At 47.1% G+C, this 19,138-nt stretch overlaps 1 protein-coding gene across 5 annotated transcripts in view; it reads right to left on the bottom strand.

The window, feature by feature from the left end:
* Window positions 1-3,026: 3,026 nt before the first annotated feature.
* The window catches only part of LOC127608549 (roundabout homolog 1-like), a 121,173-nt gene continuing 105,061 nt past the window's right edge, over window positions 3,027-19,138 (bottom strand). For all 5 annotated transcript variants that reach the window (XM_052077673.1, XM_052077675.1, XM_052077674.1 and 2 more), the window contains 16 exons: window positions 18,463-18,697; window positions 16,866-16,987; window positions 15,736-15,907; window positions 15,375-15,575; window positions 15,086-15,112; window positions 14,962-15,004; window positions 13,298-13,452; window positions 11,806-12,141; window positions 10,662-10,778; window positions 8,671-8,815; window positions 8,235-8,489; window positions 7,114-7,595; window positions 6,873-7,028; window positions 4,879-5,118; window positions 4,292-4,485; window positions 3,027-4,222 (listed from right to left, as the gene is read on the bottom strand). In XM_052077673.1, the coding sequence (XP_051933633.1) occupies window positions 4,208-4,222; window positions 4,292-4,485; window positions 4,879-5,118; window positions 6,873-7,028; window positions 7,114-7,595; window positions 8,235-8,489; window positions 8,671-8,815; window positions 10,662-10,778; window positions 11,806-12,141; window positions 13,298-13,452; window positions 14,962-15,004; window positions 15,086-15,112; window positions 15,375-15,575; window positions 15,736-15,907; window positions 16,866-16,987; window positions 18,463-18,697 (2,895 nt within the window). In that variant the 3' untranslated portion in view covers window positions 3,027-4,207. The remainder of the gene's footprint in view (window positions 4,223-4,291; window positions 4,486-4,878; window positions 5,119-6,872; window positions 7,029-7,113; window positions 7,596-8,234; window positions 8,490-8,670; window positions 8,816-10,661; window positions 10,779-11,805; window positions 12,142-13,297; window positions 13,453-14,961; window positions 15,005-15,085; window positions 15,113-15,374; window positions 15,576-15,735; window positions 15,908-16,865; window positions 16,988-18,462; window positions 18,698-19,138) is intronic.

Genomic DNA, 19,138 nt, shown 5'->3' with positions numbered 1-19,138 from the left:
CGTTTTTTTCGGCAAAAAATGCCTTACTATACATGGTCTTTTCTTTTCGGCTAAAAACGCCTTACTATACATGGTCGTTTTTTTCGTCTAAAAACGCCTTACTATACATGGTCGTTTTTGGGGGGCTAAAAACGCCTTACTATACATGGTCGTTTTTTTCGTCTAAAAACGCCTTACTATACATGGTCGTTTTTTTCACATAAAAACGCCTTACTATACATGGTCGTTTTTTTCGTCTAAAAACGCCTTACTATACATGGTCGTTTTATGGGGGCTGAAAACGCCTTACTATACATGGTCGTTTTTTTCACATAAAAACGCCTTACTATACATGGTCGTTTTTTTCGTCCAAAAACTCCTTACTATACATGGTCGTTTTTTTCTTCTAAAAACGCCTTGCTATACATGGTCTTTTCTTTTCTGCTAAAAACGCCTTACTATACATGGTCGTTTTTTTGGGGCTAAAAACGCCTTACTATACATGGTCGTTTTTTTCGTCTAAAAACGCCTTACTATACATGGTCGTTTTTTGGGGGCTGAAAACGCCTTACTATACATGGTCGTTTTTTTCACATAAAAACGCCTTACTATACATGGTCGTTTTTTTCGTCCAAAAACTCCTTACTATACATGGTCGTTTTTTTCAGCTAAAAACGCTTACTATACATGGTCTTTTCTTTTCTGCAAAAAACACCTTACTATACATGGTCATTTTTTGGGGGCTAAAAACGCCTTACTATACATGGTCGTTTTTTTCGTCTAAAAACGCCTTACTATACATGGTCGTTTTTTTCGTCTAAAAGTGCCTTACTATACATGGTCGTTTTTTCTTCTAAAAACGCCTTACTATACATGGTCGTTTTTTGGGGGCTGAAAACGCCTTACTATACATGGTCCTTTTTTTTCACATAAAAACGCCTTACAATACATGGTCGTTTTTTTCGTCTAAAAACACCTTACTATACATGGTCGTTTTTGGGGGGCTAAAAACGCCTTAGTATACATGGTCGTTTTTTTCGTCTAAAAACGCCTTACTATACATGGTCGTTTTTTCTTCTAAAAACGCCTTACTATACATGGTCGTTTTTTTTCTTCTAAAAACGCCTTGCTATACATGGTCTTTTCTTTTCTGCAAAAAACGCCTTACTATACATGGTCGTTTTTTCATCTAAAAACGCCTTACTATACATGGTCGTTTTTTGGGGGCTGAAAACGCCTTACTATACATGGTCGTTTTTTTCACATAAAAACGCCTTACTATACATGGTCGTTTTTTTCGTCCAAAAACTCCTTACTATACATGGTCGTTTTTTTCTTCTAAAAACGCCTTGCTATACATGGTCTTTTCTTTTCTGCTAAAAACGCCTTGCTATACATGGTCTTTTCTTTTCTGCTAAAAACGCCTTACTATACATGGTCGTTTTTTGGGGGCTAAAAACGCCTTACTATACATGGTCGTTTTTTTCGTCTAAAAACGCCTTACTATACATGGTCGTTTTTTTCATCTAAAAACGCCTTACTATACATGGTTGTTTTATGGGGGCTGAAAACGCCTTACTATACATGGTCGTTTTTTTCACATAAAAACGCCTTGCTATACATGGTCTTTTCTTTTCTGCTAAAAACGCCTTACTATACATGGTCGTTTTTTGGGGGCTAAAAACGCCTTACTATACATGGTCGTTTTTTTCGTCTAAAAACGCCTTACTATACATGGTCGTTTTATGGGGGCTGAAAACGCCTTACTATACATGGTCGTTTTTTCTTCTAAAAACGCCTTACTATACATGGTCGTTTTTTGGGGGCTGAAAACGCCTTACTATACATGGTCCTTTTTTTTCACATAAAAACGCCTTACAATACATGGTCGTTTTTTTCGTCTAAAAACACCTTACTATACATGGTCGTTTTTGGGGGGCTAAAAACGCCTTAGTATACATGGTCGTTTTTTTCGTCTAAAAACGCCTTACTATACATGGTCGTTTTTTCTTCTAAAAACGCCTTACTATACATGGTCGTTTTTTTTCTTCTAAAAACGCCTTGCTATACATGGTCTTTTCTTTTCTGCAAAAAACGCCTTACTATACATGGTCGTTTTTTCATCTAAAAACGCCTTACTATACATGGTCGTTTTTTGGGGGCTGAAAACGCCTTACTATACATGGTCGTTTTTTTCACATAAAAACGCCTTACTATACATGGTCGTTTTTTTCGTCCAAAAACTCCTTACTATACATGGTCGTTTTTTTCTTCTAAAAACGCCTTGCTATACATGGTCTTTTCTTTTCTGCTAAAAACGCCTTGCTATACATGGTCTTTTCTTTTCTGCTAAAAACGCCTTACTATACATGGTCGTTTTTTGGGGGCTAAAAACGCCTTACTATACATGGTCGTTTTTTTCGTCTAAAAACGCCTTACTATACATGGTCGTTTTTTTCATCTAAAAACGCCTTACTATACATGGTTGTTTTATGGGGGCTGAAAACGCCTTACTATACATGGTCGTTTTTTTCACATAAAAACGCCTTGCTATACATGGTCTTTTCTTTTCTGCTAAAAACGCCTTACTATACATGGTCGTTTTTTGGGGGCTAAAAACGCCTTACTATACATGGTCGTTTTTTTCGTCTAAAAACGCCTTACTATACATGGTCGTTTTATGGGGGCTGAAAACGCCTTACTATACATGGTCGTTTTTTTTCGGTTTAAAAGGCCTTACTATACATGGTCGTTTTTTTCGTCCAAAAACTCCTTACTATACATGGTCGTTTTTTTCGTCTAAAAACGCCTTACTATACATGGTCGTTTTTTTCATCTAAAAACGCCTTACTATACATGGTCGTTTTTTGGGGGCTGAAAACGCCTTACTATACATGGTCGTTTTTCTTCCGGCTAAAAACGACTTATCAACACGTGTTTCAAAGCGAATACCGAGACAGGAAATACAGAAGTTGGCCTGAAATAAATCAAAAATTGAAACACTATTACTAAAGATGGACAAATAATAAAAAGTACATACACATCTGTTTGAAGTTTTTTTTTTAATTATTCATCTTTTTATTTGTTTTTCCTTTTTTTTGCATTATGAAACAAATGTTTGCAGATGTCCTATGAATAAACAACAGCACCCTTAGCTCCCTTGAAAAAAAAGACGGGCGGGGCCTTCATCGCTTCTGTTTTGTCCACCAAAAAAGCTCTTCGTCCTCTCCAGATCGCCCCTCTCGCCTCCTTTGATTTGACATTCCTTTAAGTGCATTTAATCGACAAATCGAAGCCATTTTTTTTTTCATTTGTTCCCCCCCCCCCTGTCAGTTTCATGTGCAATCGTTGATATTACGGTCAATGCCAAACAAATATTTCCATTGCAGCTGTGACTCACATGAACTGTCCTCCTCCCCTCTGTCACTTGAGAACCGGAGGAGAAGACGTGCCTTCGTAAAACGCCGAACGTTACCAACCAAATCATCATCATCAGGATTAACTCGACTCTTTTGTCTTCACCTGCAGTTTCCTGCCGGTAAGACAAAAGGATTAATAGACAACATGGTTTAAAATAAAGTTTAGTGATTGTGCTTTTAAAACCAATGTAAAACAAACAACAAAACAAAAAAAGCAAAGAACATTCTCCAAAAACATGAAACATAACAGTGCATTACAAAAAAAAAAAAAGAAAAAAAATCCCAGAGTGGCACTTGGGGTTGCAATTGACAAACATGGATGGAAATGATAAAATATTTATATTTACTGGCATAATAAAATTAGGATTCCCATTAAAACAACAACAACAACAACAAACAAAGCGGGGGGGGGGGACAAATTGCGCAACCACAATGGGATGACATGTTGACATACCGTACGGATATTTACACACTAAAAGTCCAGCCCTCCCTGCTTGCATGTGTGCCGACTCGACAAAAAGAAACTCTCGACCCCCCCACCCCTCAGACTTCACTCCATATTGCATTGGAATTCAACATAAATATCCTAACGGGCCACTTGAACATTCGTTTTCTTTCCTGATCTCCCCTTTGCTGTGATAAATTAGAAGATAAAAAAGGAGACCTCGGCACGTTTTCCGAATGTAAAGAAATGCTGGGATGCGGTATGATTGGTCGCTGACATAGCGGCAAAATACTGATTTATGTAAGACAGAAAATAGGGGCGATTGGCAAAAAAAAAAATAAAGAAATCATCCTATTTGTCTTCTTCAGCTTTCCACCATCTGGACAAAAAGTGGCAAAACAACGACATTAGCGTCAGGCATTTTTTCTAATGCTCCAATATTTGGTACCTCAAGCTCTTCATTTCGTGTGTGGAAAGCCCCCGTGGCGCTGAGGTTGACGTCGGCCGGGTTCCTGTGGCCCGCGTCGCCTCGCCGCCGCCCCCCCGAGCCTCTGGAGGACATGGAGCTGGAGGAGCTGGGCTCCCTCGGGCTGTTGACCGCCGGAAACTGCGGTCGGCTGTAGGGCAGTATGTCCTCCGTACCTGCCGGGGCGCAAATAACCGTCACCATTCCAAAATCTCCACAAGGTGTTGTTTTCTTTTTTTTTTTTTTGAACTCAGAAATAACAACTTGAAAACAAAATGGCAGACTTCCTGCGTCTGACTTTGGGTCTGCTCATAATAGACATGATTAACACATTTCATGACAAATAAAATTTGCTCCAGAGGCTGAATTCCCCCCCACACCCCCCCCATTGAGAAATGTTTTTGTTTTTGGAGACTTTTTGGTTTAGTCGTGATAGACGTTGCCACCAAATTTCATGCTGCTTTGCGAGAACTGTCTTCCAAGGTTGAATTTTCCAAAAAGTGACCCGTAGCATTTTGGGGTATGGAGCAACAAGTCAAGCAAAATGGCCGTCTCCCTGTATCCCGTACCTAGTTGTTGGCGCCCCCTGTGGCCGCCTTTGCCCCCCTGCGCTTTCTGTCTCTCCTGGGCCTCCCTGCGTTCCGCCGAGCTGGTTCTGGGGTCCGAGCCTTCTTTGGGTCGGAATCCTGCCGCCCCTCGCTTGTCTGTGGATTTGGGTGAGACCACCCCCCGGCCCTCCAGGCCCACCTTGGATGGGTGCGTGGGGGACTTGAGCACCGCCGGCGGAGGGATGGGTGGCGGTGGAAGATCTGAGGGAGAAACACGGCAAGTCCGGTCACATTACAGCCCAATGCAGCTCTTGCCGGCAAACGCAAAGATTCCAACAGTAATGCAAACTGGACATGCGACGGAAAGCAATAAAAAGCAGGAGGGTTGTGGAGTGGAGGGGGCGGGGGGGGGGGGGCGTTTTCTTCCATATGGACCGTGCACAACGACGGGGAAGGTCAAAGGGGCGGGGCAAGTTGCCGCTAGAGGCAAATGAATCAATTCAAGACGTCTTTGTGGCAGACGATTCTCAGTCTGCAGCAAATCAAACGACTTGACGTGTTTGAAGAATCGACAAGAACAGAGATTGGATCTTGTCAGAAGAATTCAGGGCAATTTTTTTTTTTTTCCATCTCGACTGGATTTAATCAACATAATGCGTCTTTATGGTCAAACGAAATACAGGAAGAGACGTAAAAGCTGTGATAGAAAAGATATGAATGAAAAGTTGGGAGGCGGGTGTGCTCCCCCCCCTTCCTGATTTAAATCCGGTTGAGAAGCACGGAAGAAAAAAAAAATACATTCCGTCAATAATAAGAATTAAAACAGAGTGTCTTTTGTTTCAAATCTGGTCATTAAAAATACAAAATGTGCATGAAAATAATCAACCAAAAACTAAAATCTTATCAAATGGTTATTATTGTGTATATACCCCCCCCCCCCCGACCCAGCCCCAACTTCTATTTGATCACCTCCACACCACGCAGCTCGTAAGGGCTGCAGGGAGACGGGATGGAAGCAAAGAGGAGCGGGGGACGGGGGGATGGGATGGGGGTGGGGGTTGGGGGGGGGGGGGTGTGCAGGCAATAACCTCCAAATGAAAAACAATCCATTTAGATCAAATGCAATCAAGCGGCGGACAGACGGACGGACGAAACTGTCAGGGCCGAGCCCTCGCCGCTCAAACAAAGACAGAGCAAGAGGAGGATGGGGAAGGAATCTCGGCAGCGCAAGCCGTCGGCTGGGGGGGGGGGGGGGGGCTCGAATATGTCGCCGCTCTGCCGGCTCCCACCGAGCTGGATATTAAATGGCGCTGTCAAGCTGCTTCCAACACTCAAGGGCGGCCGACACTGAAGAGGACGGCCAGCGGCGCGCACCCCCCCCCCCCCCCCCCCCACATCAGGTGTGCACCGAGACGTTGGCAGCACTCAGTTTTCACGCTTTGCGCTAATAATGACTTTGCTAGCACCGGACACTTTGCATGAACATCCATCCGTTGTTTTTTTTTCCTTCTTTAATTACGCATTTTTGGGCCCGTGCGACATATAATCCGAAAAATACGGTACATGAACGATTGAGGCGGGCGCAAGACGAAATTCCACTCTTTGTATTGTTGAAGCCGTCGACTCCTTTCCTTGATTTTCCATCCATCCATCATCTACCGCTTATCCGGGGCCGGGTCGCGGGGGCAACAGCTTTAGCAGGGAAGCCCAGACTTCCCTCTCCCTAGCTACTTCTTCCAGCTCTCCCTGGGGGATCCCGAGTCGTTCCCAGGCCAGCTGGGTGACATAGTCTCTCCAGCGTGTCCTGGGTCTTCCTCGGGGTCTCCTCCCGGTGGGACATGACCGGAACACCTCACCGGGGAGGCGCTCAGGAGGCATCCGAATCAGATGCCCATGCCACCTCATCTGGCTCCTCTCGATGTGGAGGAGAAGCATTGCTTATTCTCAAATGATGGCTCGTAAATAAAAAAAAAATACGAGAATCAAACCATCAGGCAAGCGTTCTCCCCTCCTACCTTCGCTGTAGGCTTCCCGTCGCTGGTTGCCCACGGCGGGGTGCTGCTTCTGCTTCTTGGGAGGCCTCCTGTGCACGGCCGCCATACTCATGCTGCTGTCCGTGGACACCGGACTGCCGGGACGGTGGCCCGCCGGGGTGATTTGGTATTTCCGCGCTAAGAAAATTAAAAAAAAAAAAAAAAGAGGTCGGGGTTATGTACTATTTTTTTTTGGGGGGGGTTGACTTTGTTGAAAAGCTACCCGACAGCGCCGCACCTTCCTGGCTTTGCGTTGCGGGATGCTTGGCCACCCGCAGGCCCGAGTACTCGGCGGCGGCGGCGACGGCCTGCGCGAAGTCGGCATCGGTGAAGAAGGAGCCGTCGGAGGAGCTGACGGCGCTGGACCTCCCCGAGGAGACATTATCTTCCTCGGAGGCGGAGCCCCAGCCGTTGATCATGGAGCCCGTCACCGAGCTCTCCAGGTCGCCCACGCTAGACGCCGGCGTCTGCTCCATGCCCCGCAGCAGCAGCCGGCGCGGGTGCGTCTGCAGGTGGTGCGCGTGCGGGTGCGGGTGGCCGCGCCGGTAGTTCATCTTGGCCAACTCGGCGTCCGTGTCCTCGTCCTCTTCGGGGATCCGCCCTTCGCCCTCGTCCTCGTCGCCGTCGGTGTCGCCGGGGCTGGCCATGTAGCCGTACGTATGTGAGGGCGAGAGGCGCTGGGGAGGGGGGCTCACGCCGTGGCGCCTGGCGAGACGACGAGAAGGGGTGCGGTTCAGGATGATGTGAGGAAGAAACGGGACAAAAGACACTTTGGTGCGTTCCGTTCCGAAAAGTGGGACCACAAAATGAGCTCCGGGACAACTGGAGATATTTGGGGGGGGGGGGGGGGGGGGGATTTCGCCTCGGACGCTGAGGTGCTCAAGTCTGGCCCCTGGAGAGGCTCTATGCTGCATGTTTTAAACGCTTGGGCACCCCTGAGTTAGCAACATCAAAATTTGGTCCTCGAGTCTATTTTGAACAGACCCACAAAAAATCTTGCTTTGAAGTGGCCATTTCAATTTCGCACGTCACGGTGCCTCAGGGCTCACTTTACCATCGACACGTGACCAAAAACTAGAAACCAGGTCCCGCGTGACCACCCGGATGGCATTTTCAGTCAACAGCAAGTGGCACAAAATGGCTGCCCCCCTGATCAGGTTAAAAACTGGGGGCTTTTTTCCACCTTCACTTGTAATAGGCGGCGCGTGGAAAATATTCATATTTTGATTTGACTTTGCCGTTAAACAACATTTAAAGCCACTTTTCAAACTCCCCATCGTCAACACAGAGCGAGAAAGAGAAAAGCGAGGCGACGGCGACGGCGCACCGTCGGGCCGAGCGTACCTGCGCTCGTGCTCCCGCAGCATAGGCGTCACCTCCTCCTGCGGCGAGGGCGTGAGCGTGGCGGTCGACTGGTGGCTGTACGAGACGGCGGCGGGGGAGGAGGCGGTGCCGCGGACAGGCGGGGTGGGCCCCCGCTCCATCTCCATCTCCATCTCCTCCTCCTCCCCCCCCTCCTCCTCCATCATCTCCTCGAGCTCGTCGGGCTGCAGGTACATGTGAGAGGGCGGCATGGAGCACTGCATGTCTGGCTGGCGGCTGCCAACGACGGAGAGGGAAGTGAAGGCTCATTATTTCCACATCATTTGCCGGAGACGCGCGCGGGTTGCAGGAAAACATTGTGGGAAATATTCATGGCACCCCTCCATCAAGGTTTGACACAGATTAAACCCCCCCCCCCCCCCCACCTCCCCAACCCCCTCTTCGGGCACATGCGTACCTTTCTTCCAATGACAGCGAGTAGTCCTCGGCGTTGCGCGATGGAGGCGGGTTGGCGGGCGGGGGAGGCAGGAGGTCGGCCCAATTCATTGTGCTCTGTTTGGGCGGCTTGGGGGTGCGCGCTCCCTTTTTCTGACCCTGGCTGCCTGCTCCGCAACATACGCAAGAAAAAAAACTTGAAACCGGCAACGACCGGGATTTCCAGTTGCCCTTTGTCGATTCCCCCCACTTTGATAAATGTGTGCATCTAATTTCACGTTGATTGGAAAAACTGATGACGAAGGGATCCCCCCCGAAATCTCAGGGGGCCCTTTATTTTGGCGGGGACTCCTCAAAATCATCGGCAAACTTTGTTTTTTGTAGTTTTCAGTCCCACAGACCGCAATCATTCATTCATTCATCTTCCGAGCCACTTGATCCTCACTAGGGTCGCGGGGGGGTGCTGGAGCCCATCCCAGCCGTCTTCGGGCAGTAGGCGGGGGACACCCTGAATCGGTTGCCAGCCAATCGCAGGGCACACAGAAACGAACAACCATTCGTACTCACACTCACACCTAGGGACAATTTAGAGCGTCCAATCAGCCTGCCACGCATGTTTTTGGAATGTGGGAGGAAACCGGAGCACCCGGAGAAAACCCACGCAGGCCCGGGGAGAACATGCAAACTCCACACAGGGAGGCCGGAGCTGGAATCGAACCCGGTACCCCTGCACTGTGAAGCCCACGTGCTAACCACTGGACTACCGGGCCGCCCTTTCCCCAATCATATATATATCAGTATATATTTTTTTACTTTTCTTTCAGGTGCTTTTGGGCAATCAAAGGCGATGCGTTGGCGGAAAGAATAATAATGAAGGTGGATTCCAAGAGGGCACTTTGCACCACCTCGTGCACAAGTCCAAATGATTGACAGATGACTCGCCGAGTACGAATTGACCACAAAATCAAAATGAATGAAGAATGCCGAGATTTTGTTCGAACAGGCCCACGTGCCTTGCAGGGCTTTAGTAATGGGACGTGCAATAGAGGCAGGTGTTTACCCCCCCCCCGCCCCCCACCCCCGGCAGTAAAAGAAAATGCTGCGGAAAGAAAAGCGTGTCCAATTAATAGCGAGCGCGCGAACCAATGAGCTGTGAGGGCCTGATGACTGCAACTTGAAATGGAAAATCTGAATGGATACGTGACATTAAGGGCGGCAGCCTTGCATGGCGTCTCGAAAATGTGCTCCCATTTCTCCTTGCCCCCCCCCCCTTCCCTTCGACACAATTAAGAGGCAGTTCCACGTTTAAAGCAAAAGCCAATTACGGGGAAACTAAATGTGAAATAAATGCTAACTTGCTTACACAGGACAAAATCAAAGAAGAGTCCTTGAATGTTTGATGTTGAGTGTCGTGGTCCAAATGGTTTTTGATCAATATTGTCATCCCGATGAATAATCGTCATGTTTTGGGGAAACGTCTGTATTTTTACAAAAACTCCTTTTTAACAAACGGTATTTGGAGTTTCCAGCGTAAACAGAAAGCAATCACTCAACATGATTTTGTTTTTGCCCGAAATCCGAAACAAGTCGATGGAATAATTGTATGTTATCATATCGAAGATCATCTCCGACTGTGGTTGTGTTCTTTATCGCCAGTCTCGGTGCTACTTGGAAACGTTTGTGATTCTACTTCATAAGCTTATCACATGTCCAGACAGGGGATCACTTTCAAGGCGCTTAGCCGATATTTGTTGCTCTTTCTTATCTCGCTTGGACTCGGCAGGGTTCGCCCGCTTCTTGCTTGGCCAATTTAGTGATGCCTGAACATCGCAATCACCCCCTGGTGGTGCTTCAATTAGCTAGCGCAGCAGAGCCCGATTTTGAAATGGGGGGGGGGGGGGGGGGGGGCGGGGGGGGGGGGAAATAAAATCAATCGCGCCCATCAGGTTAATTTCTAAATTGTGATCCCGATTCAAATTAGAAGCATTGCGCAGGCCTCGCCGACATCTTTACCTGAGGTGCTGCTGCTGCTGCCTCGATCCGAGCTGTTGTAGGAGCCCCCCGTGTGGCTGTCGTGGCTGTATGGGATGGTGGCCGGCATCATGGGGGTGTCGGCGCCTCTGTAACGATCTGATTGGCAGACATTGGGGGGGGGCAACAGGGTTAGGGTGATGATGCGATTTGATCGCTTCATTCATCCGCTGGCTGCCAGCGAGTTAAAAGCGACTTAAGCACTAATGTTGATGTGAGCAGGCTGTTCAAACTGCGCTCGCATTTCTTAAGCCTTTCGCTTCATCACTTGGGTGGTCAAATAATTCAACAGGTTCCTTGGGACGGGGGGAGGGCAGGTGACGGGCGCTCGGAAGAAAAAAAAAAAATCTTGGTCTTTCTATGTGCGGCCCGATAGCCAACGGGGACCCGGACCGATGTTTGGGGACCCCAGTTCTAAACGATCATCCGAAGCCATTATTCTGTTCTTTTGCGCCACACACGCGTGGAAGGTCTGGGAACTAGATGTCCATGCGAATGCAACACAAACACATGAGAAAAAATAAAAATCCAGCCTTAGGAAAAACACACTTCAGCATGCTAGATCGTGTTAATGGCGTTAGCAAGTCATGCTAGGTGGTTCATTTGAACATGCACATGTACCGAGGAAAAAAAAAAGCCGCCAAATTGTGTGCTTTGCTTTTCCTCAAGTTTGGCGAGGCGGTCAAAAGCGAGGGACCTTTCGGGAAATTTGACACTGAAGATGAACCTTGGAGATGATCCAGATAGCGTCGGGGCAGAAGGGGATGAGAGCATCGCATCACAACACGGTTGCGGATGATGAAAGATTAGATTAGCGCTGGCCAAATGTTTGCCTCCAAAGGGCCACGTAGAGGGAAAAAAAATGAAAATGAAAAAAAAAAGACCAAGCGTTGGCTTTTAACTGAATGGTGGTCTGGATTGGACCCCCCCCCCCCCCCCCCCGTGTTAGATGAATTTCACACACACACAAACAGAAGCTGAAGGGAAAAGTGACAGCATCAAGATGAGACATGGAGGATGGCCTTTCTTCCGTGTCGGAAAGACCGAAGGAGGAGGAGGAGGAAGCAGAGGGTGACGGTGAGGACTTTCGGGGGCTGCCGGCGAGGGGGCCTCTGCGCACACTCACCCTTGTTCAGCTTGTTTTGCTCCATGATGCTGTACTGCATTTCCTGTTTGGGCTGCAGGACGCCGCCGGGGGGCTTCCAGCAGTGTTTGTCATTGAGCTCCCCTCCGCCGGCGTTGTTGCTCATGATGGACGACTGGATGAGCTGCGTGGTGGCGTACGGCGTGGGCTGCCCGCCGGCGCCCACCAAGCGGCCGTCCTTCAGGTTGGGGCTGTTGAAGGTCTTCATCTCGTTGATCTTGTTGGACAGGTCCATCTCACCGTACACGCCCGGATCGGGCACCAGCAGGCCGCTCTGCTTATTGTCCATCTGGCTGTTGTAATTGGCGATGCAGTCGGCTGGAGGACACGGGGGGGGGGGTTACTGACCGAGGAGGCTGGCGACTCCCTATCAAAGCGTCCGGGGCCGTTGCGTGGGCGAGCGGATGACGCGTTTGGATAATTACTCATTCTTTGTCATTTCTGAAGCATGCTGCTTAGTGTCCCACACGCAAACAAACACAAGCGCACGCGCAGGTGTCATGCAAAGGACAGTTACTTCCCGTTACACGACATGTCACGTGTGCGGACACTTACTGGACACAAGCAAAACTTATTTAAGATCATTAGATTGTTGATATTGAATAAAGTGCTTACCAAACTACCAGACATACTTTGCTCCATTTTGACACTAGCTTTCAGCTACATAGCTTGCGAGTTCTTGAGAAAAAGGAGAAGCCAGACAAACGGATGAAGCTAGGGGGCTACTTTTTTTATCATATGCGTAACCAAATCAATAAACTGAAGAATTACTAAATAAAAAAAACATAGTTCTATCCATATAGCTATGTAGCTCATAAGTAGCTTTTAAGCTAGCTAGCTAGCTAGGTAGATTCTAGCTGGCTTAGCTTGTATATAAGATGGATACATCGATTAATCGATCGATAGCTTTGAAGCTAGGTGGCTCAATAGCTTCTTCAAAGGTAGAATGAGCCAACAAAAGATATGATGGAACAACCCAATGATGGAAAGATACCGAAATTCAAAAAGAAACAGTTTTAAAGTAAAGTAGCAGCTCGACATGCAGACTGCTAGCTTGCAAGCTAGCTGGTCTGTTAGCTGTTTTGAAGCTTTTAAGAATGATGTTTTTTTGTTGTTGTAGACCTCCAACTGCTCATTTCACAGTCGGCTACGCACCTAAGCAACATCTCGAGTTTCTTCTCTCTCTTTTCGCGTTCCCTTTTTTTTTTTTACCTGCAAACATGTCAACCTTAGCCTCGGAGAAATCAAACACAGCCGCCTGCTCTTAATCCTAATATTTCCTTTGTGCAGGTCGCGCTTGTGGAGACAGACACACACACGCACGCACGCAGGATAAGAGAGAACTCTCGGGGGAGCTAACCCAGATATCACACTTTACTTCCTCCTGGCAACTCCCACCTGGGTCTTATCTGCGCACTCTTATTTTCAGTGGCTTTGGTGTTGTTGTGTTGGGTTGTTTTTGCGCTTGACGTACCGGGCCGGCTGTACGTGGCCAGGTTACTGTCGCTGTTGCCGTTGCCGGCGGCGCAGCAGTTGATGCTGCAGTTGTTGTGATTGGAGCACGAGTTGGGCCACGTGTCGGCCAGCCAGGGCTGCGTGGCCGACTCGCCCATGTTGAGGAGGCCCGGCCTGCACCCAAAACACGACAACAACGAAAGGCGTTAGCGTTTGAAACTGAACACGCGCGTGACCGTGTCACAAAAAGATGTTGCAATATTGCACGGACAAAAAAAAAAAAAAAATACCCAAGTACTTCAGGATTCAAGAAAGACTGCAGTTGTCATTTTACAATGCCAAAAATAGTTCTGTGCTCTGGTTTGCACAAAAACAGAACCCGGTGGTGTTCACGTGAATGAAGTGCAGTCGCATTACAATCGAAAGAGAAGATTAGGCGCCGTTTATTCATCCAGCAGCTGAGAAGAGGGAAACTACAAATCCGGCTTTAGTACTTTTTTTTGCCTTTTGGACACACACACACACAAACATAACAATCCCAGCTAAACAGATTGTGCGTGTACTCGCCTTGCCCAAAGGCCACAACACTTTGGCTGAGCCCCCGTCGGCATGAGCAAAGCGCCCAGATTAGACACACGGATCAAAGTCACTTGCAATGAGGCTAAAAGTAGCGTCCCAAACTGCCCGCCAAACCCTCGTCACAACACAAGCTCACCTGCTGAATCATCCAGCCCCTCCCCCTTTGTTTTTGGGACAAACCAAACTACAGATTCGGTGCAACAAAAAGTCGAGCAGCAACTGGCTTGGGCCACAGGGAAAAAAAAAGCTAAATTGGGAATGGCGAACTAGAAATGTTAAAGGGGATTACTGCCCCCGTGTGGGCGCTTGCGTCACACTTTTGTCGTGATGCAACGGCGCCGCCTGCTGGTCGTTTTAATGACTTCCTCACAGTGGACTACCACCACGCCCTCTTTTTTGCTCCACGAGAAAGTCCCAGTACGCCCTCTGCTGATCAGATGGGGAAAGAACACCCCACCCAACCATTTTTTCACCGTCTGTTGGGGATCTTGAATAAAGCGAGAGAGAAACGTAATTCGCTCTCGTGACATCTTCTTTTCGCAGAGTGCGGCAGAAGGTGAAAATCATCATGCAGAACATTATTTTATTTCATTTCACAATGACTATTAGCTGAAACTGAATGAGAAAATTCAAGACTATAAAAACAAAACAAATAACAGTGGAGTAGATGTAGTTGCACAATTTTTCCTTTTGGATAGATATATTTTTGGTGGTATGTACCGTTTACATCCTTTTATGTATTTTATTCGTGTTTTGTTGTTTCCAGATTGCGATTGTATTTTTTAAGATAAGATAAGATAAGATAAGATATCCTTTATCCACCTTTTCCCCATTTTTCTTGAATGTATTTTTGAAAATGGATTTCTCCATCGTATATTCAACTTTTCCCATGATATTTTGATTCTATTATAATCACTAGAGGCAAAAATGTGCTTGTCATGTCACTATTTACATTTTCGGTCTTCCATTTTCTCATTTTATTTCCTTATTCTATTCTTTGCGACAATATTAGACTGGAGTCTTCCTCGTCATCGCACAGTTCAAGTTGACTTTTATTGCATTTTTTTTCTTTGCTCGCCATTTGCACCTTTTAGTGTTTCTTACCTCCCAGCACTGCTCACTGCTTCTCCACCTCTCTGGTACGCCACTGCAAAGACAAAAAAAAAAACATGAGGAGTCTTCAAGTTTACGAGTGGGCACACGCGGACGCCTTTGCGCTTGTGTTTACCTGTTGGTGTGAAGGTAAAAGATGGCACTGTTGGGAGAGAAACGTCAAACAATAAATGCACATTATTATTCACAAAATGGACTTTAATAACTACCACGTGTGAGAAAGTTAGAGAAATATAAAGTTAAAGGAATCGTCTTGCATTTTGAACTCATAATGCAACCAAAACAGTGTCGTTTTAGCCATGACTTGAAAGAGCAAAACCCAAAAGCGCCGCCCAATTCTGCGACGTCACATTGCCCTCTAGAGGCCAGGCGTGCTCATGCGCATATCGGAAGTCCAGACTGACCCTTGCGTATGCCGGCGTAGCTGCTGGAGAGTCCGCTCCTCTTCTTCCTGTGCCGGTAGAGCCAGATGCTGAAGACCAGGAGGATGATCCAGCAGGCGGTGCCGATGCCGGCGATGAAGGCCGGCTGCTTCACCACGTCGGAGATTTGCTGCGACAGCGGGTTGTGGGGGTCCGCCGCCGCCGTCATCCGCCCCGACTCATCTAAGCCGCGCACAGTCAAACGCTCAACATTGTCATTTTGTAAACCGCAGCCCTCTATGGGGGTTTCCAGGCTCCTTTGGCCAAAAATTTGGTGTCGAACATTTTTTATTTTCCCTCCAGCCCTACTCATAAGTCAAGGTTTGCACTGGTTTGCGCTCACCGAGTTGGAAGTAGGTGACGTCGCTCTTGACCCCGGGGCCCGCCCCGGTGCTGGCCGCCACCTCCACGCCGTAACGGATTCCCGGGGCCAGACTGGGAATGAGCAGGGAGAAGGTGCTGGCATCCACCGTGCGGTTGATGTGATACCTGCTCTCATTCCCCAAGCACCAAATCTAACGCGGGTGAGACAAAAAAAACAATCAGTCGTGGTATCAAACGTTCAATTGGACATTTTCCCCTTGAATCAGTGAGCTAGTTTGTTAGCTAAATGCTTTTAACTCCGAGTGTAGTTGATGTGAAATGCCGTCATTGGAAAGACTAAAGAGGAGCACCCTCGACGCCAATCGTCGACTCGATTTAATTCAACTACTCTACACATCAACACCATTGTTGATGTGAAACTGGCTCATGATCCTTGTGCACATGCTACATGCATTGATGCTTTCAGATCTTTCTGCTGCAAGAGCTTTGCTGCCATCTTGTGGCATCTGTCAAAAAATATGGCTGTGTCAATCATGCCCGTAAGCCAATTAGAGCGGCTTGGAGGAGCTGTCACTCCCCAGCTGAGCCAAAATGTAGGAGTCACAAAAAGAAGCATACATCCACGTCCGGAGCTTCGTTTCCCGACACGCGTGCGCGCTTCCTGGCCACTCAAAGCGCCGGAGATGAAAGTCATCCAATAGCTCTAAATGACTGAATGAATGTATGTTGTTTCGATCATGTGAAATGCCAGACTTGCAAATGAATGCCAAGCGATACAATACTGTGTCGGCTGCCACTTTTGTTTACATATAAAATTCATGAAATGGAGTGAAAGTAAATTCTGTTCAGCTTTGACAGAGATACTTATTACAATTCTGGAATATGAATTACTTTAACTTTGTTAAATTAGAAATAAAATCTTGCATATTTTCTTTGAATAGATACAATAATAAAGGGCAATAAAACATCTTTTTCTTCCAACTTGAGCTCATTTACCTGACGCAGTTGGGCTTTTCGCCCACTAGATGTCACTATTCCTCAACAGTGTGCTCTGCTTTTTTTTTTTTTTTTTTGATTTCCTTGCTAACCATGCCATCTTTGTGTCTGTGCCTCCACCTCTCCGACGGGTCGGGTCGGGGGCTTGGTTACCTTGTATTCCTGGACCACCCCGTTGCGCTCCTCCTCCGGCGGCGGTTGCCAGGAGACCACAACGGCGGTCCCGTTGTCGCTGCTCTCCGTCACAGTCACCTGGCGGGGAGGCGCGCTGGGCACTGTTGGGAGGTTGAGAGCGTGGACAAAGCAGGAAAAAAAATAAAAAGAGATGAGACACACCTTTTGCGGTACATAAAGAGTTGGAGGTGGTCTTGCCGAGTTCCAGACAACAAAGGAATAATAGCAAAAGGGATGCTGCTGTTTCACACCCCCCTGCTATTTTGGCTGGCAGTTTGAAAGAAAAATCATACCTACAACAAATATTTTCAAAAGAACAACCTTTTATTTTCTTCGCCCCCCACCCCCGGGCATATTTTTGTTTTACCGCGACAAAACAAAATAAGGAGTTCCTCTAATTTGGTTTTAGCTGTCAAGACTGAAATAAATCAAATACAGAAAGCGATCCACTCGTTTCCTCAACCCGACATTTCGTGCCACACGCACTCCCTCACCTCATTTCACAGCAATTTAACAAAACAAACCAAAAGCGCGGCTGCGTTTTCATCCTCAATTTACCGAGCGGGACGGTTCATTAATTTGCGAGTAAATTAGAGTACATTTAAAGCTCCGATTAAAATAATGACAAATACACGCTAAAAACAAGAGTGCGACGTGCTACGAAAGCTGTCATTTTCATGGCAGGCAGCATTCAATTAAACACCAAAACACACGTCAACACTTTCCAGTCGGCGGTGTGGCGGCCTGGCGGGCGTATTGTTTTTCCTTCTGCGGCGTGAATAACAATTCCGCGTCATGGTAACATTTGACAACACGGGAAGAAATAACTAAATAAACACACGTGCTACCGTTAGTTTGCCTCCCGGGGGCTTTTGTTTGGGAGGCTTTTGATTATGCGACTCACTCACGCACGCACTTATTTTATGCATCCTCAAATTTGACAACGACGTTGCGATTTTATCCAAGAGGAGACTAAGGGCAGCAGGAAACCGTAGCGCTGCACCAAAGAGTAAAAGCACTGAAAAAGCTCAGGTCAGAGGTCAGAGAGTCGGTCGGTTCACCTTAGAATGTGTTTAATTTGTCGCATATTCTCAACTATTGCAGTGAGGTAGCAATTTTTCATTGTCTCGCTGTGTGTATCCTCAAATGTTACAATGATGTGGCAATTTGATCCGATAAGAGACTGCGGGTGCTTTTTGAAAAGTGGAGACAGTGGACTCAATCACACAAGTCGAGTCAGAGTGTAAACCGAGGTGTCTCTCTGTGTGTATCCTCCAATGTTAAATTGGCTCTGCAGCATAGTGGAGACTGCGGAGTATAAAAATGCATCGATGGAGCCGAATACGCTTCGGTGTAGAACATTTTTATGTCACCCCCCCAACCCCCGCGCCCCCCCGTAACAAACACACACTCCCCTCGGCGCCCTCACGCCCGCCGCCGCTCTGCCTGGTGTGAACAGCTGTTGTCTCCTCGCACACATGCAAGCTGAGGATATAGCACGCACGTGAGTGCTAAAGTGTGAAAGCACGCTAGGACACACACACACACACACACACACGCACAAACATCCACGCACCTTCCTCCAGGGTGCGTGCAATTTTCACATCGCTGTCGGTGCCCTGGAACTCGTTGAAGAAGGGGCGCACTTTGAACTGGTACGTGACGCCCTTACGAAGTTGCGGCACGACGGCGCTGTCCTCGCCGGGCGTGCGCACCTCAAAGGTGGCCCAGTCGCCGCGCGCCGGCACCCCCTCTGGTGACGGCCGGTACATCACCTTGTAGCCCTGGATGTACTGGGACTGCTGCTCCACCTGGTGGACAAAGAGGCAAATGATTACGTTCAGCAGTAAAAACGGAAGGAAGGTTAACGACCGCGATGGGTGTTATTATTTTTATGCTGCGTATCCTGAAATCCAAAAAGACGAGGAATTTTTATTTTTTATATATATATATATATATATGTTTTTTTTTTTTTAGTTTCTTTAAAACTGGGACAGAGTTAGGGTATTAAATGCATTTGAATACATTTTAATCGGCTAATCTATCCTAAAAAAAAAAAAAAAGAGGTAAATATCTCACCAGATTAAATGTAATCCTAATATTAAAAATGCTGTTCTGGATTTCCTTCTAATCGGAGTGTAAATGTGTAAAGTTACACATGACATGTCACATGTCAAAATAATTGCACATTGCATGATCGTTTTTTCAGTAGAAATGGACAAAATGTTGATACTTTATAACGTTCAGATTTG

Source organism: Hippocampus zosterae, chromosome 10 (assembly GCF_025434085.1).
Source record: "Hippocampus zosterae strain Florida chromosome 10, ASM2543408v3, whole genome shotgun sequence".
Classification (NCBI taxonomy): Eukaryota; Metazoa; Chordata; class Actinopteri; order Syngnathiformes; family Syngnathidae; genus Hippocampus; species Hippocampus zosterae.
This window is presented reverse-complemented; position numbering and strand designations above follow the sequence as displayed.